The sequence below is a fragment of the Cervus canadensis genome, chromosome 32 (assembly GCF_019320065.1).
Source record: "Cervus canadensis isolate Bull #8, Minnesota chromosome 32, ASM1932006v1, whole genome shotgun sequence".
NCBI lineage: Eukaryota > Metazoa > Chordata > Mammalia > Artiodactyla > Cervidae > Cervus > Cervus canadensis.
This window is the reverse complement of record NC_057417.1, coordinates 26338069-26361148: the sequence shown is the minus strand read 5'-3', so window position 1 is coordinate 26361148 and position 23080 is coordinate 26338069. Positions and strand designations below refer to the sequence as shown.

The following is a 23080-nucleotide window of genomic DNA, read 5'->3' as shown; positions in this document are numbered from 1 at the left end:
TCTGAGTGTCCAGGATGTAGAAAGTCTTGGGCTTGGGACTCCAGGAGGAGGGAGTAAGATGCTGTGTTTCTCGCCACTAGCTGAGGGAGTCCTCGGCAAAAGTATAAATATAGGACTTCCCTGGAGGTCCAGTGGTTAAGACTCCACCCTTCCAATGCGGGGAGGCGGCGGGGAGTGGCTTCAGTCACTGGTCAGGGCACTAAGATGGCACATACACAACAGATCACACTAAATGCTGGAAGTTCCCTGCAGGAGTTGAGGTTCTGACTGTGCCCAGAAAGAAGCGGGACGCTCCTCAGAAGTCTGCAGGATAGGATGGGGAGCCACAGCGAGGAGCAGCTTATATAAAAGCCCCGTGGAAGGGGGATTCAGGGCATGTTCAAGGAACCATAGACAGAGCAGCGTGTCTGAAGAATGGAGGGAAGGTGATGGTGGGGGAGGCAGATGACATAGGAGGGGACACCAGAAACAGCAGTAGGGGGACTTTCCTGGTGGTCAAGTGGTTAAGACTCTGAGCTTCCACTGCCTGGGGCACAGGTTTGATCCCTGGTCTGCTCAGTTGGTAAAGAATCTGCCTGCAATGCAAGAGACCCTGGTATGATTCCTGAGTTGGGAAGATCCGCTGGAGAAGGGAACGGCTACCCACTCCAGTATTCTGGCCTGGAGAATTCCATGGACTGTGTAGTCCACGGGGTCTGAGCAATTTTCACTTCTAGGGCTTCCCCGGTGGCTCAAGTAGAGTCTTCCAGCAGTGCAGGAGACCCAGGTTGGATCCCTGATTTGGGAAGATCCCCTGGAGAAGGAAATAGCAATCCACTCCAGTATTCTTGCTTGGAAAATCCCATGGATGGAGAAGCCTGGCAGGCTACAGTTCATGGGGTTGCAAAGAGTCGGACATAACTGAGCTACTTCACTCTCTCTGTCTCAGGAAACTAAGATCCTGCAGGCCTCATGGGGTGGCCAAAAAAGAAAAGGGACAATAGGAACATGGAAGGAAACTGGGACTTTACAGGTGATAAGGAGCCGCAGACAACACAAATGGGGGAGAGACGTGGACAGATCCCAGTTTTCAAAGAATACACGACTGGGGTGGGGTAGGGCGTCTGGGATGGGCTGAAAAAGAGATCCTCTGCCCCTCTGCCCAGATGTAAGGAGACTGGTCATGGGGCACAGGGCAGGACGGGGCCAAGGGGGTGGGTGAGGCTGGCCCACGACAGAGCAACTACAACAGAACTTCCATTGGTCTCTGCCTTTTAGATCTTTTGGAAGAGGTGTTTTTAGTAAAACTTACAGAGCTAAGTAATGCTGCAGGGAAATTCCAAAGTTTAAGATTTTGTAAGAAAACATTTTCAATCTGATAATGTTTGAGGATGTAACTGAAAATTGTCCCACACTCTGCACCCACTCACAGTGGAGGTGCAAGATGGAGAAAGGATCTGAACACCGTGCAGTAGTCATAGCAACAAGACGGTATCCATGATGACCCCAGCCGATCATCAACCATCGTCAGCTGGGGTCCGGCAGGATTCTGGTCTTCGGGTAGAGAACCGAGCCACCCAACCACATAGACCACCCCACCTGCGCCACCTTTGGGACGTTTACGTATTTGGTAACGACCATCTTCTTCCTGTTGAACTTATATGCTGGCAGTGAAGTCATATGCTGCCTTTCTAGTAAAAAAAAGGCACTTGAGTTTCTTAACTCTGTCTCCATCTCTTTTATCTCAATATCTTCTCAGCAACTCGGACTGGACAGAAGAGGATTAAGAGGGGAATATTTTAGAACACACAAAACAATATTTAATAGACAAACTCAAGTAAAACGCAGCCTGAAATACCTCTACAGTCACGTATGCCCAGAATCATATGGATTCAGGCTACATTATTAATGCAATCTATTTTATGACTGTGAAATTGTTCACTTTAATGGCACTGTGCAAGATTCTATGTAAATATACATGGATCTTTATGACTCTTTGCTTGTTCAGATGAGCACTAATTAAAAGCTTCCATCACAGATAACTGTTAGAGAAGAAAGTTATTATAAAATGGTATTACCTTGCATACCATATTCATAGTAATTAGGATCTTCTGATTCTTTCTTGACTGACACAACTGCCGCTTCCAGTGAAATACCTTGGAACGCAATGGAAATTATAAAATGATGTGTTAAACTCGCCAACAGAGACGTGACCGGCTCATACACCTTCCAGGTTGTTGGGATTAACACAGTAACGCTGCAGTCAGCAAGAGAACTTGTAGCTCATGCACTATGAATGAATGGGTTAATCCACGTAAAAATATAACACAACATAAAAGGAATGAAAGATGGAGGGAAAGATGGGGGGTGGAGAAGAGAAGGAGAAAGGGGTCTAGTTCCCAGTCTGGGGAGATTTTCCCTTTCAAGATGGCTGAATATGTACATGTAGTTACATGAAACATTGTAAATATTCTTCTGAAACGGGGCCTGAATTGGCACAGATTATCTTAATTTACTTACTACAACAGGATGAATTTCAAAACCTGGGGAAACTACATTAGTAAAACCAAAAGGCTTTATCAGGGAAAGGCGTGGGAGAGGGCAAAAATTAGCCACAGATGTCTCCCGTCCCAGTATACATGCCTGTTGGCAACATAACTTTCCCACTCCTGATTTCTCCAAGTGGAAAACTACTCCAACTTGTAAAGCCAGGCCCGGCCATGTGACTTGCTTCGGCCAATGGGAGGTAGACAGAGGCTTGAAAAGTGCCTGTGCCTCCGCTTCTGCTGTTTCTCGAGCAGAGCTGCCGGGTGAATGAGCCTGGAGGATGTGGGGCCCAGAGGAGAGAGACCCAGGAGGACGGCCAGCCCAGCCCAGAGGACGGCCTGGTCCACACACACATGTGGACACATCACACACACACATCACACACACACATGTGTGAGAAAGACTGAGTCACGGTTTGAAGTCACTCAGTTCTGGGGTGCAGGTGGTCTTTTATACTGCAATAGATAACTGATACCGAAGTACATATATAATCTAACTGTGAAAGTTAACAGATGCAAAAACAGTAATTGTGACATAGCTTGGGATTTCACTGTTTGGCATTAATTAACAAGTTCCAGGGTGGGGCTGGGGGTCTTCTGAAATTAACAGCACTGTTGGCATAGGGATAGTGAGATGGGGTATTAAAGAATGTGATTATCAAAAGGGCTTTCCTGGTGGCTCAGCTGGTAAAGAATCTACCTGCAACATGGGAGACCTGGGTTCGATCCCTGGACTGGGAAGATCCCCTGGAGAAGGGAAAGGCTACCCACTCTAGTATTCTGGCCTGGAGAATTCCAAGGACTGTATAGTCCATGGGGTCGCAAAGAGTCGGACACGACTGAGTGACTTTCACTTTTCACATATCACTAGCCTGAATTTTGTTTGAAATGTGTATAGCTTCTGTAACTTAGAGTCAAACTTTTAGGTACAACTTCCAAGTTGATTAGGCACTAATGACTCTACTAACAAACATCTACTAACAAAAGTACGTGACGGCTGGGCTGTCAAAGAAAAATTCCTGTTCAGTGCAGGCAACTGAAAGCAGATTTGATGCTGCGGAATGCAGAATGTGTTTGAAATGGTAATGAAAACAGACTGGCTTCAGCTTTTCCTCAACACATGACGGGGGGGAAGGGAAATTCAAAAGGCAAACCCCGTATAAACAGCTGTTCAGCGCGTCAGGTGCTACAGACATCGCGGGAAGGAAGGCCGAGGGACGGTCAGCTCTCAGAAGCCTGGAGGCAGCTGGAAGCGATTCGTACCATGAAGTTCACAGCAGAAGGTCACATTATTAGGGAAGCCATATTTTATCTTAAAGGGAACCACATCTCCAAAGAAGAGAGACCTCAACAAAAGAGGCCTATTTTAAGGCCAGTGGGAATGGCTCATCCACCCTACAGCTGGTGAGGAAGGAGAGGGAGGCAGCAGGGACCATGGTTCCATGAAAGGGCCCCCACTCAGGGAGGGCTAACAACTGCTCACTCTCATCTGTTTTCCTAGATTCTAACAGGAGACTGTGGCTTGGAGGTTTTAAATTCTCCATGACCAACAGAGACACAGGCAGAATGTATCTGAAATGCATCCCTGAATCATGGAACTGCATCATGGCCAAGATTAAAGGGGCTTCTCTGGTGGCTCAGCGGTACAGAATCCGCCTACAATGCAAGAGATACAGGAGATGAGGGCTTGATCCCTGGATCAGGACGATCCCCTGGAGGAGGACATGGCAACCCACTCCAGTATTCTTGCCCGGGAAAGCCCATGGACAGAGGAGCCTGGTGGGCTACAGTCCATAGGGTCACACAGCCGGACATGACTGAGAACACACACATCCCTAAGATTAAAGGGGCATCACGTATAAGGGGGATGAAAACTACACAGCTGAATTCTGCTAGCTGAAATCCTCGGCTCCTCACTGACTTGTGTTGGTTTTACCTAGGATAACTACAATGGACAAGCACTCTTATTTTTCAGACCCTGATGTTTAAGGTGGAGCTTCCACCGAGCACACATTTACATGTAGACGGGAGTGACCCTGGTGTATGACAAGGGAGGGGTCAGGCTCTCTTTCCCCGAGGGACAGGGGGAGGCAGCCCGGCATAAACCACACCCTGACACCTTCAGAAACGTGGGTGCTCTGACCTCCATTTCACTGAAGATAAAGTCTCTCTTTGCCTTTCCTCTACATGTTTTCTTAATATTGAATATTTTTTTCTTTTAGATTCTCTCATACTTCATTTTAACTTTTGGAAGTTTGGAACTGTTTCTTATTTTTAGATTGCTTTTCTAAACATTATTAAATTCTAGTTTTACCCCCTCATGGTAGTAGGTGGTTTAGTTACTAAGTCACGTCCAACTCTTTCTTCCCCAGGGACTGTGTGCCTCCAGGCTCCTCTGTCCATGGGATTCTCTAGGCAAGAATACTGGAATGGGTTTCCATTTTCTTCTCTAGGGGATCTTTCTGACTGACCCAGGGATCAAATTCTTGTCTCCTGCATTGCAGGCAGATCCTTTACTGCTGGGCCACCAGAGAAGCCCTTTCCCCCCTTATAGCCAGTTTGCTTTCATCTTTATCTTTGCAAGGTTTGAGCTTTAGTTTTATGTACTTATTTTAGGTTGCCTAAGCTTTTAACTTCTAATGCTTTCATTATTTTCCCACCCCTTGATTAAACATTTGACTTTTAAATTTTTTTCTATTTTTAACCTCTAACATTTTCTCCTAATGCCATTTTTCTTTTCTTTTTTGAGAAGTGGGAGAGGCAGGGATGGGGGTTAACTGCTCTCATCCATCAAAGAGGGATTTCTTTTCTGCCAATATAGATTATCGTAGTAATGCATGTCTATTGTAGAACATTTAGAAACTACAGAGTGTAAGAAAGCAATAAAACAAGTTGTTTATTCATACTTTATTCATAAATCAAATTCATAATTCCAAATGTATGTTTAAGACTTTTTTACTTATTTAACAATCAAGTTCCGTATGATTAAAATAATACTTCACCTACAAATATATCTACTTAGTGACCCCATGGACTGTAGCCTGCCAGGATCGTCTGTCCATGGAATTCCCCAGGTCCGAACACTGGAGTGGGTAGCCGTTTTCTTTTCCAGGGGATCTTCCTAACCCAGGGATCAAACCCAGGTCTCCCGCATTGCAGGCTAATTCTTTACTGTCTGAACCACCAGAGAAGCCCAATAACATTTTAGTACCCAGTATTTATTGAACTAGAAGACTTTTTTCTAGATATTTGAGTAAAATATGATTCTGCAAATATGGCCACAGTTGAGGTTAACTGGATTTTCTACATGGACCAATAGATCATCTGAAAATTAAAGACAATTTTATTCATTATTTTCAATCATATACTGTATATTTCCTTTTCTTGTCTTAGTGCATTAACTAGGACTTTCAGTATGATACTGAAAGGGAGTGATGAGAGGGGACATCCTTCCTGATCTTAGTGGGAAAAATTATAGTTTCTCACCATTAAATATGATGTCAGCTATAGGTTTTTTGAAGTTTTTTTTTTATCAAGTTGAGGAAGTTCCCCTCTAGTCCTGCTTTACTGGAAGTACCATTTTCACATAAAATGTGAAGTGAAAGTGAAAGTTGCTCAGTCGTGTCCAACTCTTTGAGACTCCATGGACTGTAGCCCGCCAGGCTCCTCTGTCCATGGAATTCTCCAGGCCAGAATACTGGAGTGGGTATTAAAAGGAGTCAAATAATAACCTGCTGAATACCTCATTCTACAAGCATCAGTGTACATACCAGAATCTTCCATGGGTTCGGTCTTCACACGGATGGGGGCGCAGCTAAAAGGAGAAGGGCACGCTGGTCAAGATGGGCAGGGAAAGAACTGCCCACAGGCATCTGGACACTGAACCCACTCCCCAGATCTCCGTGATGTCATGATTCCCCTCACCTCCTCAAGCTGAACACACAGCTACCTCGACTGTAATTTCGTAAAGTTAAATGACACCACGAAGAAAGTTAAAGGTGTCAACAGAATATAGTTTCATAATCCCAAACACCCCTTTGAATAAGGAACATGTAACAAAATAAGCCATTCCATACTCTAAAAACTAATACACTGGGTTTAGATGTGGCGTTAATTTTCCTTTTGTCCCTTACCTTTCACTTGGTGATGTCACTGACCTGTCGGTGTCGGTTACCACCCCAGGACCACCTGCGCAGGAGTAAGAAGACACATGCTAGCTAGTTTCATGCATCTTGAAACATGACAACATTCAAAGGCACATAAAGGGAAGGGAAATACAGAGAGGACAGAATTCCAGGTTCCAGGTCATCAGAGAAGGGCAGCAGAGGGACCAGCTCAAAGCAGCCCCCAAGGACTGGGCCACCTGTGTGGGCAAGATGGGGGCTGAGCAGCAGCCTGGGGCCAGAGTGGCCTCCAGCAGGTTACTAAGCCTCCCTGGGCCTCAGTGTCCTCATCTGAGGATGGTGGTTGAGTACGGATTCATTTATCCATGCAACGTGCTTAGAACAGTGTCCATCACAGAATGTGTCAGCAGTTATCTTCATTATTCTGTAAGGACAATACAAGCCGCCTGGGACAGCGGTCACCAGGCACCCCTCACCCTCCAGTCCCTCCTTCAAGGTGAGCTGGGCCCCCAGGAAGTCACAACTGCTCCAGAAATACTTGCTCTGTGAGCAGTCCATGCACAGGGGTGTCTCATCACCCTCTGTACCCCGAGGTGTGTCTTGTGGACAGTGAGACCCCCGCCCACCCCAGCCACTTGGTTTCTGCACTTATGTAGGCTCAGCACGACACTCTCTTTAGACCTGGTCTTTCATGAATCTTTCACGACCCAAGGTTTCCAACTACATCCAGAATAATGATCTGAGAAAACAAGAAGTGGGCGTTAGATGGATCTCTAAATGCTCCTGGTAGGGTTGCTTCTTTTTTTGGTCCCTTCATCATTACGAGGAGAGTATGAGTCGTCCTGGGTTCCCAAACGTAGTTTCCAACACCCTGCACATAGCTTTCTGCCTGACCACATGGAATGGGCTTCCTGGGGGAACCAAGCTGTTAAGACCCTGCTTATCTTGGGGGCCAGCTTCTCCAGGAAGCTCTTCTGACCACACAATTCTAACCCTTTCCCGAGGGCTCTCACGGTCACCGCCCCTGGTTCTCTGAACAGCCTCATTCCTTCTCGCAGACATCTCAGAAACACAGGAATGGCCACACAGCCCAGACCTACTCCTGAGGCCCACAACGCCTGGCCCGTGGCTGGTGTGCAAAGACCAGCATCCTCATGTTCCTATGCATGTGGACGAGGGAGGTCTCCAGCCCTGTGAAGGCTGGACGCAGAAGTCCGCTGGCACGCAAGCTGGAGGAGGGTGGTGTCTCGGCTCCTGGGCTGGGTGTGTGTGTTTCTCTGAGCTGTCGTCCCTGCAAACATCACCCCAGGTCCCGGGATCAGAGGGGGCCTCCTCAGTGTGGGAAAGGCACAGCCTAAACAAGTGTGAAAATGTGCCAAACTTGCACTTTAAGAAAAGCAAAGTGGGCAGTCACCAAGGAGGAGAAGCTGTCACTTACCTGGCTGATTCGCTGGACCCGGGAAAGGTCTGCAAAAAAACCCCATATGTTAACACTGACATGAACACACCACCCACACAGAGTAAACATCTGAAGAACCAACTTCTAAACGTAAGGGGACGGGCTTCCTTGGTGGCTTAGTGGTAAAAAAAATCTGCCTGCCAATGCAGGAGACATGGGTTTGATCCCTGGTCTGGGAAGATCCCACACTACTGAGCCCGCGTGCCCTAGAGATGGTGTTCGGCAACGAGAGGAGCCACTGAAATGAGAAGCCTGCGCATCACGGCTAGAGAGGAGCCCCCGCTCAACACAACTAGAGCAAAGCCCACGCAGCAATGGAGCCCCAGCACAGTCAAAAGTAGATAAACAAAATTATTTACATAAATACAGCAATCCCAATAAATAAATGTAACGGGACAGATTTAACCAACTGAAATTAAGTTGCCAAAGTTTATCTTCAGATGAACCAGCTGTGTGAAAAGGGGGAGAGCCTGTCACCTGTTGATGAGGAATGAAATCCCCGCTTTGTTCTCCAAAATCCACTTCAGCGTTGCAAGGTCATAGTTCTCAGGGTGTTGGAAGGGGACCCCTTCTGGGAGCCCCTGAACCACTATCGCCTCCTGGTCCGTCAGCATCTTCTCGTAGGGAACAGGTACCATGGCTGTCGTCCCCAAGGCTTTGCCTGGAAGCACCAGCAGGATATCTTTAAACAACAGGAGCGTAAAAAACCCTGACCGTCAATTTCAGTTAGTATCATAAAGCCAGGTGGTAACATCTGGCTCCAAAGTTTATTAAAATCCTAAAGTGTCCCATGCTGCCATATCTCAAGTTTGTAACATTTCCAATCAAAGGGCCAAAAGAGAATACATAGAATCTGTTTTCCTTTAAATCTTCACAGAAGGGAAAATAACAGATTGCATAACCTATAAAAACATGGAATCAGTATGTTGCACACTGGAAACTAATATAAGGTAAGTCAACTTATACTTACTTATATTTCAATAAGTAAACTAAAAATGATCCATTTCTGAAAGAAAAGACAATAATAGGTCTTTCTGTCTCTTCTCTTGGCGGTTGCACAATGCAGGGTACTCGCCCTGGTGCCCCCAGGGCTGCAGGAACACCCTGCGTGGTTACCCACGATGCTGCCTGCTGAGGAAGAGGGCCCGGCCCAAAGCTTACCCACTGTGTCACCCGGCACAGACCAGGCCTTGCCTGGAGAGAGCTGAGGCCTCACGTCCTCCACCACCTGGGGCTGTGACAGTCTCTCTGCACCGCTGGCCATCCCCAAGGTCCTGGAGCCCCATTTCTCATAGGGACGTATAACCCGAGACCCTAAGACCCCCTAGCTGGGGTCCCCAAATACAAACGCCCACTGCAGGTCACACAGATGTGCACAGCTGTATAGGAAAGGGGAGCCAGGCCCGAAGATGCTAACGGGCTTCTAATGCAAATATAACACCTGCAGACATCCTTGTTATCTAGCTTTTAAGTGGTTTTCTGTTTTGTGTGTGTTTTTTTTTAAAAAATGCACTGTGTTGCATGCCAGATGTTACTTCTGGCATAGTACCATGCCCCTGGCAGTGGAAGCACAGATTCTTAACCATTGAACCACCTGGGAACAACCCTATCTAAAGCATTGTGTAGGTATTAAAAAAAATAAAAAAACACCGTCTCAGGGAAGTGAGGCTCAGGAGGGAGGGGATATATGTATAATTATGGTTGATTCGCGTTGTTGTACGGCAGAAACCAACACATTTCAAAGCAATTTTCCTCCAATTAAAAAATAAATTAAAAAAAAATTTCTGTGTCCAGGCCTGTGGGGAGACCAATGACGATGAGGCTGGTGTGTGAACCAACCATGAACATCTGTCATAACTACATGGCTGTGGGGAGGGGGCTCCACAAAGACCGAAGGCTGATGTATACAGAGGTTCTGACAAATGGGAAGAGACCATGTTGATCTGGTACTTAACTGGCTGTTCGATTGAAGAAAATGTGGATTTCTCTAATGTTAGAGATGCTTTATATAGTCACACTGATAAAATGATCTCTAATACCATCTTTGCTAACAAAGGTCCGTCTAGTCAAGGCTATGGTTTTTCTAGTAGTCATGTATGGATGTGAGAGTTGGACTATAAAGAAAGCTGAGCACCAAAGAATTGATGCTTTTGAACTGTGGTGTTGGAGAAGACTCTTGATAGTCCCTTGGACTACAAGGAGATCCAACCAGTCCATCCTAAAGGAGATCAGTCCTGAATATTCATTGGAAGGACTGATGTTAAAGCTGAAGCTCCAATACTTTGGCCACCTGATGCGAAGAGCTGACTCATATGAAAAGACCCTGATGCTGGGAAAGATTGAAGGCAGGAGGAGGAGGGGACGACAGAGGATGAGATGGCTGGATGGCATCACCGACTCGATGGACATGAATTTGGATGGACTCCGGGAGTTGGTGATGGATAGGGAGGCCTGGCGTGCTGCGTTTCATGTGGTCACAAAGAGTTGGACACGACTGAGCAACTGAACTGAACTGAATACCATCTTTGTGGGCTTCCCTAGTGGCTCAGAGGTAAAGAATCCGCCTGCCAATGCAGCAGATGAGGGTGCCATCCCTGGGTCGGGAAGATCCCCTGGGGAAGGAAATGGCCATCCCTTCCAGGATTCTTGCCTGGAGAATCCAATGGACAGAGGAGCCTGGGGGCGGCTATAGTCCATGGGGTCACAAAAGAGTTGGACATGACTGAGCGACTGAACAACACGGTCTTCTGTAGTGAACTAGTCAGGGAATGAATGCCTAAGGTGAGCTTTACCGTAACAAAAGCAGAAATAGTCTTCGACAGCTTTTCTGAGGATTTCCGTTTCTCCTGAATCAACCTGCATCCCGCTGGCATTGGCGGGGCCTGGGGGTTTCATCTCCTGCGGCCCTTCGGCAACACCTGGGAATGAGCCATCAGTACAAAGTAAGAAGCCAAGCATCTGTACAGTACATTTCCTTAATATCCATGCTTCCAGTACTGAAAGGAAAAAGGGGAAAAGGAATTGACATAAAACAAGATCTTTTAATTAAAAAAATAGGATAAAATAACAAGGTGATAGTCTCTGAAATGACTCTATGGATAAACAATAATTCAACATATGAGGAAACAGAATTTAGCAGTTCAAAGGAAAATATCATAGAAAATTATTTGCTACCTAGTTTGCAAGCGACAGTCACTAGGCAGGAAGACCCTCAGAACTGGAGAGGTTTAGGACCAGCCCCCCAATGATAAGCTCTGAACAAAATCTTAAGATCAATTACTTTTTTTTTTTTTTTTTTTGGCCTAATACATGGCACGTAGGATCCTTGTTCCCCCATCAGGGATTGAACCCATGCATCCTGCATTGGAAGCATGGAGTCTTAACCATTGGACCACCAAGGAAGTCCTAAGATCGATTACATGAAAGCTTTGAAGAACAGTCAAAAACAGGCAAAACCAGAAAGGAATGACGTCCTTGAAAGAAGGCAGGAACACAGGGAGTGAGCTGCACACGGACCTGGCTTTTCCCCTGTGGGAGCCCCTTACTTCCTGTGGGATTCCAGGGGAAATAGAACTTAACCAAAAAAGCAGCTGGGGTAAAGAATCTGTCTGCCACCGCAGGATCCGCAAGATCCCTGGGCCGGGAAGATTCCCTGAAGGAGGAAATGGCAACCCACGTCAGTATCCTTGCCTGGAGAATCCCATGGACAGAGGAGCCTGGCGGGCTACAGTCCACAGGGTCACAAAGAGTCAGACGTGATTGAGCGCCTGGGCACTAACAGCATCAGTCTTAGCTGAAATGAGGAAATCTACGTCACAGGTTGGGACTGCCGCTGTGGTCGGACAGAGAAGCAGAAGTTCTGGAGAAGAATGAGTCACAAGGCGGGAGACCCAACATCATCACAGCAGCCTCCCTCGGATTCTTGTTGTTTTCATTGCTAAGTCGTGTCTGACTCTTTGCGACCCCACGGACTGTAGCCCCGCCGGGCTCCTCTGTCCATGGGATCTCCCGGGTAACAATACTGGAGTGGGTTGCCATTTCCTCCTTCAGGGGATCTTCCCGGCCTAGGGATCGAACCCGAGTCTCTTGCATTGCAGGAGAATTCGTTACCGTCTGAGCCACCAGCGACGCCTTGACTGGTCCTCAAACTGTGCAAGCATGGGGTGAGGCTTTAAGGAGAAGCAACATTTGCAAGCTAAATTGCTGGGCAGAGATTTAACAGCCAAGAGGGTTTAAACATATTTAAACAGGGTTTTGGATTCACCAGGTTCGGGAAGCTTGTTGAACACTTTGTAAAACTAAGGGGCACATCGTAGGAGGAGTGGCCGCCCTCCAAGACTAAGAGAGATGGATGCTCCAGGGCCAAGGGCATCACTTGTCCACATGGGGACCGGGTGACCTGCCGGTAACTTCACTGCCTGCCAGAACAAAATGCATTTTTTTTTAACAGACTTTTACAACATAGTATGCATAATACCCGGTATGAAATTTAAAATTAGTAGGGACTTCCCTGGCTGTCCAGTGGTCAAGACTCTGGGCTCCCAGTGCAGGGGGCACAGGTTCAATCCCTGTTTGGGGAACTAAGATCCCACATGCTCTGCAGCACAGTAAAAAAAAAAAAAAAACCCAAAGCTACACACACACAAAAACAAAACTTAAAATTAGTAGAAATGTGAAGAAGCAGGAAATTGTGACCCATGATCAAAAGAGAAAAAAAAGCAATTTATAGACTCAGACCCGCTAATGACTCAGTTGAAATGACCAGATGAGGACTTGAAACAACTGCTATAAATACACGAAGGACTTTGTATAGCTGCGGTGAACACAACAAATGAATGTAAGGGGAATTCCAACAGAGAAATGAAAATGCTAACCAGAGAAAGAAGAAAATGGAATTTTAGAAATGGAAAACAGTTGGGAATGAAAATTTACCCAGATGAATAGTGCCCTGGATATGGCAGAAGGAAGAATCAGTGTCCTCAAAGAAACGCCAGTAGAAACTATCCAATCTGAAGCTTGAATACAAAAAGAAAAAGGGGACACACACACACAAGAGGGAACAGAGCCTTAATGACCTGTGAGTCAACAAAGAGCAATTTTCCCTCTCTGTGTAAATGAAGAGAATCGGAATAAACATTTGAAGAGATGATGGCCAAAAGCGTCCACCGCTGACGAAGACATCAACCTGCCGATTCAATAAACTCCACAGACCAAGTAAGGTAGGAACAAAGAAGGTCATAAATGGGCATTTCATGGTCAAATGGCAAAAAACCAAAGATGAGACAGAGCTAGGGAAAAACATACGTTACCTTCAAGGGAATAAGAATAAGAATTCTAACCTAATTTTGTTATCGAAAACAGTGGCAGCCAGGAGACAATGGAATGAAACTTCTGAAGGGCTGGAGGAAGGAAATTCCCTGGCAGCCCAGCAGTTAGGATGCCATGCTTTCACTGCTGAGGGTGCAGGTTCAATCCCTGGTTGGGGAACTAAGATCCCATAAGCTTTGTGGCATGACCAAAAAAGAAAGGAAGGCTGGAGGGAAAAAAACTGTCAAGCCAGGTTTCATAGCAAGTGAAAAACAGTCTTCAAAAAAAAAAAAACCAGGAACCTGCTCTATGGTGGCCCAGGGAACTATATTCAATAACCCATAATGAAAAACAACCTTAAAAATATATATATAAACATAGGTATAACTGAATCACTTTGCTGTACCCCTGAAACTAATACAGCATTGTAAATCAACTGTACTTCAATCAAAAAAAAAATTCTTCAAAAACAAAAGCAAGGAGAATGATGTTGGCATGATAGCAGACTAGGAAGCAACGGGCCTTCTTTCTTCCACAGATACACCAAATTAACAATATATGGACCAGAACACCTCTGTGAGAACTGCAGACCATCTGAGAAGCTATGGCACCCCAGCTAATAGAAAACCAAGAAGAGATTTCAACATAGGCGTAGGAAGATTCTCAGCACTTGGTGTGCCTGTGTGTGCCTCTCCTTCTACGTGGCATAGTGCAGAGCAGCTGGGAAGGTATCCCTCAGTCTGAGGCTCCTCCCTTGGGGTGCAAACACAAGAGTGGACTGTGTGTTCAACCTTCTGGCTTGTCTGGGAGTTGCTGGAGGAACTGATTTCTATCTTGCCTGACTCAGAGCACAGGACTTAATTCGGAGCTGCAGTTCTGCGGGGAGACACCAGGGGGCGAAAGAGATTCAAAAAGATTTGAGAGGTTCTAGAACAGACAGCCAGAGAAGGCAATGGCAACCCACTCCAGTACTCTTGCCTGGAAACTCCCTTGGACGGAGGAGCCTGGCGGACTGCAGTCCATGGGGTAGCTAAGAGTAAGACACGACAGAGCGACTTCACTTTCACTTTTCACTTTCATGCATTGGAGAAGGAAATGGCAACCCACTCCAGTGTTCTTGCCTGGAGAATCCCAGGGACAGGAGAGCCTGGTGGGCTGCTGTCTGTGGGGTCGCACAGAGTCGGACACAACTGAAGCGACTTAGCAGCAGCAGCAGAACAGACAGCGGGTCGAGGGGTGGTCTTCCCTGCCTGGAGCCAGTAAGCAAAAACGGAAGAGATCTTGGACTCAGTGTTTTGTTAGGTCAAAGGGATGTGTCCGAACCATTTTTAGGATAATGCTGATGACATCTTAGAAGAAAACAACACACAAGTCTTGCCTGCAAATATTCTAAGATTTATAAATACAAAGGGGTAACATCCTTAACGTGTGTGCATGCAGAGTGGCTTCAGTCTAGTCCGACTCTATATAGACTGTAGCCCACCAGGCTCCTCTGTCCATGGGATTCTCCAGGCAAGAAGACAGGAGTGGGTGGCCATTCCCTTTTCCAGAGGATCTTCCCCACCCAAGGATAGGACCCAGGTCTCCTGCATTGCAGGCAGATTCTTTTCCACTGAGCCACCATGACGACATCTTAGAAGAAGACAATATATAAGTCTTGCCTGTAAATATTCTAAGATTTATGAATACAAAGGATAAAATCGTTAACACCTACAGTATTTTGCAAAATCCTTCTGTAAATCCGTCCTGGCATTGACAAAAGCACGTCCTTTCTCTGTTCCAATAACAAACACATCTGCTTCATACATTGCGATGCAGGCCACTTCCGCCTTGGACTTGGCCAGTTCTTTACACTGAAATGAAAAAACAGAATGAAATATTATCTACATGGATGGATCCCAATTTCGTGGGGTCTGGGAGGTCTGCTTTAAGAAAAAAAAAAAATTACAAAAAAAGAAAAATCTCTCTAGCTGATTTTTTCCTGGTCCAAGATCCAATCCAGGGTTGCACTTTCTGTTTGCTGTCCTGTCCTTCCAGTCTCCTTCCATCTGGGACAGACAGATCGCCATCTTTCCTTGTCTTGCAGGAGACTGACATGTTTGGAAGTACAGCCCAGTTATTTTCCAGGTGTCCTGAAATTTGCGTTTGTCCCATGCTCCCTCCTCAGAGGCATGAATGCCATGGGAGCAGTACTGCTGCTTCTCAGCGCCTCCTGCCGGGAAGCTCCAGAGCTCCCTCTGGCCCATCTCTGCCCGTGTTCCTGTTGGTCACTTGATTAAGGAGGTGGCTGTCAGGTTTGTCCACTTTTATAAAGTTACTGATCGTTCCTTTTTTAATCCATAAGTATCTTATAATCAGATGCTCTGAGTTTATGTAAGTTAGTTAGTATTAGTCCCTCAGTCACGTCCGACTCTTGCGACCCCATGGACTGCAGCCCGCCAGGCTCCTCTGTCCATGGGATTCTCCAGGCAAGAATACTGGAGTGGGTAGCCATTCCCTTCTCCAGGGGGTGTTCCCCAACCCAGCAATCAAACCCAGGTCTCCTGCACGGCAGGCAGATTCTTTACCATCTGAGCCACCAGGGAAGCCCCTGAGGTTTTGTAAATTCCCCTCAGATTTTTACCCACTGGGTAAAGTTTATACTATGGATATAAATAGATGCATATAAATAGATTATTAATTGACCTTTGAATTTAAACAAAAAGTATTTTCAAACAAGGTAACAGAAATGTCTGCATTAAATTTTCAGATCTGGAGAGCTTACCTTTATACGATTCCATCCATAATGTAGGAAAACAGTTCTTAATTATCTGACAAGCCCATCATTCTTTCTTAAAAAGGGTATGTGTACACAAATAGGATTTAACACTGTAGCTGAATGTCAAAAGTGTTGGTGAAGTGTTTCATAATTCAGCAGTGATCCAACCAGATGACATTTTATAGAACTGGAAACCATCTCACCATGGACTCAAGAGCAGACACAAGGAACGTCACTACCATCCTGCTCTCCGAGGACTCCTCATTTGCAGTGGGCAGGGTGGACATTGCTACTTGTGCCATGATCCCTAGGAAAGAAAAGTATTAAGAAAGTGAATGGTAGAAGTTGTGTCCTGCTCAACATGTTTAGAACTGGGAGGGTCCTCACAGGTGACCTAGTTCAAACCTTCCTTTAAAGCTGACACTTAAAAACAGTACATAGGGGCTTCTCTGGTGATCCAGTGGTTAAGAATTCACCTTCCAATGCAGGGAACTCTGGTTCGATCCCTGGTCGGGGAACTAAGACCCCACAAGCCAAGGGGCAATTAAGTCTCTAGTGCAACTAGAGAAGACTGTTTGCCACAACAAAGACCCAGAGCACCTCCCACCTCTCCCAAAAGGACAGTATATGATCCAGTTGTCATGTATGGATGTGAGAGTTGGACCACAAAGAAAGCTGAGTGCCAAAGAATTGATGCTCTTAACTGTGGTGTTGGAGAAGACTCTTGAGAGTTCCTTGGACTGCAAGGAGATCCAACCAGTCCATCCTAAAGGAGGTGAGTCCTGAATAGTCATTGGAAGGACTGATGTTGAAGCTGAAACTCCAATACTTTGGCCACCTGATGTGAAGAGCTGACTCATTTGAAAAGACCCTGATGCTGGGAAAGATTGAGGGCAGGAGGAGAAGGGGATGACAGAGGAGATGGTTGGATGGCATCACTGACTCGATGGACATGGGTTTGGGTGAACTCTGGGAGTTGGTGATGGACAGGCAGGCCTGGCGTGCTGGGGTTCATGGGGTCGCAAAGAGTCAGACATGACTGAGCGACTGAACTGAACTGAAGATCGTGTATTTCCCACTAAACCTAGACATGTATTTCATTAAATAAATTCGGGTATTACACTAAAGAGGCATGTTAACTATTTCCCAAGTGAGGAGGAGAGAAGGTAATGTCTCTTACTGATCCAGCGTGGTTTTGTCAGATTCCAGCATTGTGGTGACTGACACCACATTCCAGTCCACATACACAGAAAAAGGACAGCGGTGGGTTTGTGTACTAGAGACTGGAAGAGAAAAAAACTCCTTCCTTCCTCTCCTGTTAGGACTTCTCCTGCAGTGAAGGCTCATTCTAATTTTTGCTAAATTCTATATCAAGTGAGCATTAGAACGCTTCTTTGAAAAATTTTCTGCAGCACCATAAAAAGAGTTCTTTGAAATAAAGCATGCAGTGTATTAATATCTGTCATGTCCTGTCCCAGCAATAGCTGACTTATGTTTGTAAGCAAAAGATAAACAGATCAACATATTTATGTACATGGGAGGAAGCCCAAAGATCTCTGGGCATGAAGTATGGTGGTCCTACAAGGCTCTTCAGAAGTATTTGCAAATGTTTCTTCCTGAATTGATTTCTTGACCACTTGAAGGTGTGTGGCCACGTGCCTTGTGCTGGCCGAGGATGTCAGGGAAGTGACGTCATCTCCACGCTGGCGATTCCACCATACTCCCTCTTCCTCTGCAGTTTGATCTGTCAGGTTCCATGTGATCAGGTCCCAGAGAAAAACGCAGCTCAGACCCACAGCCAACTCACAAGAGATCTCCAGTGCAAGCAAGGAATCAGTCCTTGCTCCCTGAATGCACCCAAATCTGGTGGCGTTTTTGACCATCGCTTACCCTAGCCAATCTGGATGGACAAACCATGCTGAAAAGGAATTCTAAAAATGTAACTCCTCATCTATCTAGATTTTCTGAAGCCACTGGAGGATCCTTGAGGATCTCTTATGTTAGAGTCAAAGCCTCCCTGAGAAAGAAAGGAGACTAGCACGCACAGAGCCATTAGGATGCAAATTGCTAGAATTAAAGGTTTTTTCCCCACAACTCTCCCTGTTATGAAATAGAGCATAAGAGTGTGACATCATACCGAGCAAGTGAGCTAAGTCACTTCAGTCGTGTCCGACTCTTTGAGACCCTGTGAACTCTAGCCTCCCAGGCTTCTCTGTCCATGGGGATTCTCCAGGCAAGAATACTGGAGTGGGTTGCCATGCCCTCCTCCAGGGGATCTTCCCAACCCAGGGATCAAACCCATAACTCTTATGTCTCCTGCATTGGCAGGCTGTTTTTTTTTTTTTTTTTTAACCACTAGAACCACCTGGGAAGCCCAAGAACATGAATTAACAGGCACGACCTGGGCATGAACAGGTGAGGAAATACACTTCGACTTGAAGTTTTTATTTATTTGCAAATTGATTTATGTACTGGGCATGCCACTCAGGCATGCTGGATCTTAGTTCCCTGACCAGGGATGGAACCTATGCTCTCTGCAGTGGAAGTTTGGAGTCCCAACTACTGGACCATCAGGGAAGTCCCAATTTGAAGCTTTTAAACAATTATCTTAAAATCGAGCCTTTGACTCTCTTCTTGTTATCACACCCCTATTTGAGAACAAAGAGAAGTTGGTGACTATTGCTGGTCATCACAAGGACTCTGTTTCAGCAACAGAGTTGGAGTCAGAAAAAGCAGCAAACAGGATAACCTGGAAGAAATGGATGGATTCTTAGAAATGTTCAATCTTCCAAGACTGAATCAGGAAGAAATAGAAATTATGAACAACCCCAATTACAAGCACTGAAGTTGAAGCTGTGATAAAAAATCTCCCAAAAAACAAAAGCCCTGGACCAGATGGCTTCACAGGAGAATTCTATCAAACATTTAGAGAAGAGCTAATGCCTATCCTTCTAAAACTCTTTCAAAAAATTGCAGAGGAAGGAACACTTCCAAATTCATTTTATGAGGCCACCATCACCCTGATACCAAAACCAGACAAAGACAACACAAAAAAAGAAAACTACAGGCCAATATCACTGATGAACATAGATTCAAAAATCCTCAACAAAATGTTAGCAAATATAATTCAGCAACATATCAAAAAGCTCATACACCATGATCAAGTTGGGTTTACTCTAGGGATGCAAGGATTCTTCAATATATGCAAATCAACCAATGTCATACACCATATTAACAAATTGAAAGATAAAAACCATATGATATCTCAATAGATGCATAAAAGGCCTTTAACAAAAATCAGTACCCACTTATGATTAAAACTCTTCAAAAAATGAGCATAGAAGGAACCTACCTCAACATAGTAAAGGCTATATATGATAAGCCTACAGCAAATATTAGTCTCCATGGTGAAAAACTGAAAGCATTCCCCCTAAGATCAGGAACAAGACAAGGGTGTCCACTTTCACCACTATTATTCAACATAGTTCTGAAAGTCCTAGCTAGAGCAATTAGAGAAGAAAAAGAAATAAAAGGAATCCAGATCAGAAAAGAAGTAAAACTCTCACTGTTTGCAGATGACATAAAACTGTACATAGAAAACCCTAAAGACAGTATCAGAAAATTACTAGAGCTATTCAGTGAATTTAGCAAAGTTGCAAGATACAAAATCAATACACAGAAATCACTTGCATTTCTATATACTAACAATGAAATTCAGAAAGAGAAATTAAGGAATCAATCCCATTCACCACTGCAACAAAGAGAATTAAATATCTAGGAATAAACTTACCTAAGGAGACAAAAGAACTGTACACAGAAAATTATAAGACACTAATGAAAGAAATCAAAGATGACATAAACAGATGGAGAGATATTCCATGTTCCTGTGTAGAAAGAATCAATATTGTGAAAATGACTATACTACCAAATGCAATCTACAGATTCAGTGTAATCCCTATCAAATTACCACTGACATTTTTCACAGAACTAGAACAAAAAATTTCATAATTCATATGGAAACACAAAAGACCCCAAATAGTCACAGCAGTCCTGAGAAAGAAGAATGGAGCTGGAGGAATCCACCTTCCTGCCTTCAGATTATACTACAAAGCTACAGTCATCAAGACAGTATGGTACTGGCACAAAAACAGAAATACAGACCAATGGAACAAGATAGAAAGCCCAGAAATAAACCCACGCACCTATGGGTACCCAATTTTTGACAAAGGAGGCAAGAATATACAATGGGGCAAAGAGAGCCTCTTCAATAAATTTGTGCTGGGAAAGGGCACATGTAAAAGACATGAAAAGACATGTAAAAGAATGAAATTAGAACACTTCTTAACACCACACACAAAGATAAACTCAAAATGGATTAAAGGCCTAAATGTAAGACCAGAAACTATTAAACTCTTAGAGGAAAACATAGGCAGAACACTCGATGACATAGATCAAAGCAAGATCCTCTATGACCCACTTCCTAGAGTAATGGAAATAAAAACACAAGTAAACAAGTGGGACCTGATTAAAAGTAAAAACTTTAAAACAGCAAAGGAAACTGTAAGCAAGGTGAAAAGACAACCCCCAGAATGAGAGAAAATAATAGCAAATGAAACAACTGACAAAGAATTAATTTCCAAAATATACAAGCAGTTCATACAACTCAATACCAGAAAAACAAACAAGTCAGTCATAAAGTGGGAAAAAGACCTAAACAGACATTTCTCCAAAGAAGACATACAGATGGCTAACAAACACATGAAAAGATGCTCAACATCACTCATTATTAGAGAAATGCAAATCAAAACTACAATGAGATATCATCTCACACCAGTCAGAATGGCTGCTATTAAAAACTCTACAAACAATAGACGCTGGAAAGGGTGTGGAGAAAAGGGAACACTCTTGCACCATTGGTGGGAATGTAAACTGACAGCCACGATGGAAGACGGTATGGAGATTCCTTAAAAAACTAGGAATAAAACCACCATATGACCCAGTAATCCCACTCCTAGGCATATACCCTGAGGAAACCAAAATTGGAAAAGACACATGTATCCCGTTGTTCACTGCAACACTATTTACAATAGCTAGAACATGGAAGCAACCTAGATGTCCATCGACAGATGAATGGATGAAGAAGTTGTGGTATATATACACAATGGAATATTACTCAGCCATAAAAAGGAATGCCTTTGAGTCTGTTCCAATGAAGTGGATGAACCTAGAACCTAATATACAGAGTGAAGTAAGTCAGAAAGAGAAAGATAAATATTGTATTCTAATGCATATATACGGAATCTAGAAAAACGGTACTGAAGAATTTACTTACAGGGCAGCAGTGGAGAAACGGACTTAGAGAACAGAGTTATGGACATGCGGAGAGGGGAGGAGAGGGTGAGATGTGTGGAAAGAGTAACGTGGAAACTTACATTACCATATGTAAAATAAATCGCCAATGGAAATTTGCTGTCTGGCTCAGGAAACTCAAACAGGCTCTGTATCAACCTAGAGGCGTGGGATTGGGAGGGAGGTTCAAAAGGGAGAGGATATATGTATACCTATGGTTGATTCATGTTGAGGTTTGAGAAAACAACAAAATTCTGTAAAGTAATTATCCTTCAACTAAAAAAAAAAAAAAAAAATTGAAAAAGAAAAAGCAGCAAGCAGCACCCAGAAGGCACTTGTGTTAAGTCTTAGAAACTTTCCTCTAGCGTCTAGATTCCATGGTTATCACTTGGCACATCAGACCAAGGAAATGCGTATCACAAAGTATGAAACCGCAAAGGCATGGTATGTTTCCCACTTACCAGAATGTTCACTTAGATTAGGCTCTATCCTTATTACTTTGGGAGCTCAGAATACTTTCATTCATAATTCTTATCTTGCCTACTATCCCAGACAGAGAAAAAGGAGCAGACGCTTTCTCAGGTCACAAACATGTTGATTCATCCATGCAAGGCTAGAACCAGGGCAACTTTCTGCCTGCTGCTGTTTCCACGTCTCACCTTCAATTGCCCTAGGTTGGCTAAGATGTTCCAGGTGGTGCTAGTAGTAAAGAACCTGCTTGCCAGTGCAGGAGACGTAAGAGACAGGAGTTTGACTACTGGGTTGGGAAGATCCCCTAGAGCAGGGCATGGCAACCCACTCCAGTATTCTTGCCTGGAGAATTCCCGTGGACAGAGGAGCCTGGCAGACTACAGTCCATGGGGTCCCAAAGAGGTGGACATGACTGAAGTCATGAGTTGGCATGCATGCATGCATTGCTATGATGTCAATCAGATTCAATGTGTGTTAAGAAATGGGGAAAGACAGCGTGGGACGAATTGAGAGTAGCATTGAGATATATACATTACCGTGTGTAAAATGGATAGCTAGTGGGAAGTTGCTGCATAACTCAGGGAGCTCAGCCTGGTGCTCTGCGGTGACCTAGAGGGGTGGGAGGGAGACTTAAGAGGGAGGGGATATATGTCTACATGTGGTTGATTCATGTTGTTGTACAACAGGAACCAACACACTGTAAAGCAATTATCCTTCAATTAAAAAAATTTTACAAAAAGAATGGGAGGGATGCCATCCTAACAGCCTGTGGGGAAGCCCCAGGAGACGAGAGCTCCCGCCTCATTATCAGAACTTTCGGGACCATCTCAGTACTTTTGATGGGAAGAACCCTGGAGGTGGCAGAGTCCTGTCGGGCTCCATGGGGAAGGCTGATTCTGTCTGGGGCTTTCTGCTCTCTAGAAATGGCTGCATCTGGATCACTTCCCACAGAGCCCTTAGTCAACACGGCGCATGGAACATTCCCTGGACCCCTAACCCGTGACTGCATCCTCTCCTCTGCCCTTTGCCAGAAAGAAACTGTCATCGCACCGCCGCGTTAATGGTGACCACGCGAGGACACACCAGG

At 44.9% G+C, this 23080-nt stretch overlaps 1 protein-coding gene across 10 annotated transcripts in view; it reads right to left on the bottom strand.

Moving 5' to 3' along the window:
- The window catches only part of LOC122432984 (general transcription factor II-I repeat domain-containing protein 2), a 57768-nt gene that overhangs the window by 24340 nt on the left and 10348 nt on the right, over positions 1-23080 (bottom strand). For 6 of the 10 annotated variants that reach the window (XM_043455353.1, XM_043455354.1, XM_043455355.1 and 3 more), the window contains exons 2-9: positions 16377-16480; positions 15130-15268; positions 10901-11026; positions 8586-8769; positions 8088-8116; positions 6659-6713; positions 6296-6339; positions 2058-2135 (exon numbers count right to left, since the gene is read on the bottom strand). In XM_043455353.1, the coding sequence (XP_043311288.1) occupies positions 2058-2135; positions 6296-6339; positions 6659-6713; positions 8088-8116; positions 8586-8769; positions 10901-11026; positions 15130-15268; positions 16377-16475 (754 nt within the window). In that variant the 5' untranslated portion in view covers positions 16476-16480. The other 4 variants (XM_043455347.1, XM_043455349.1, XM_043455351.1 and 1 more) reach the window with 2 other exon arrangements.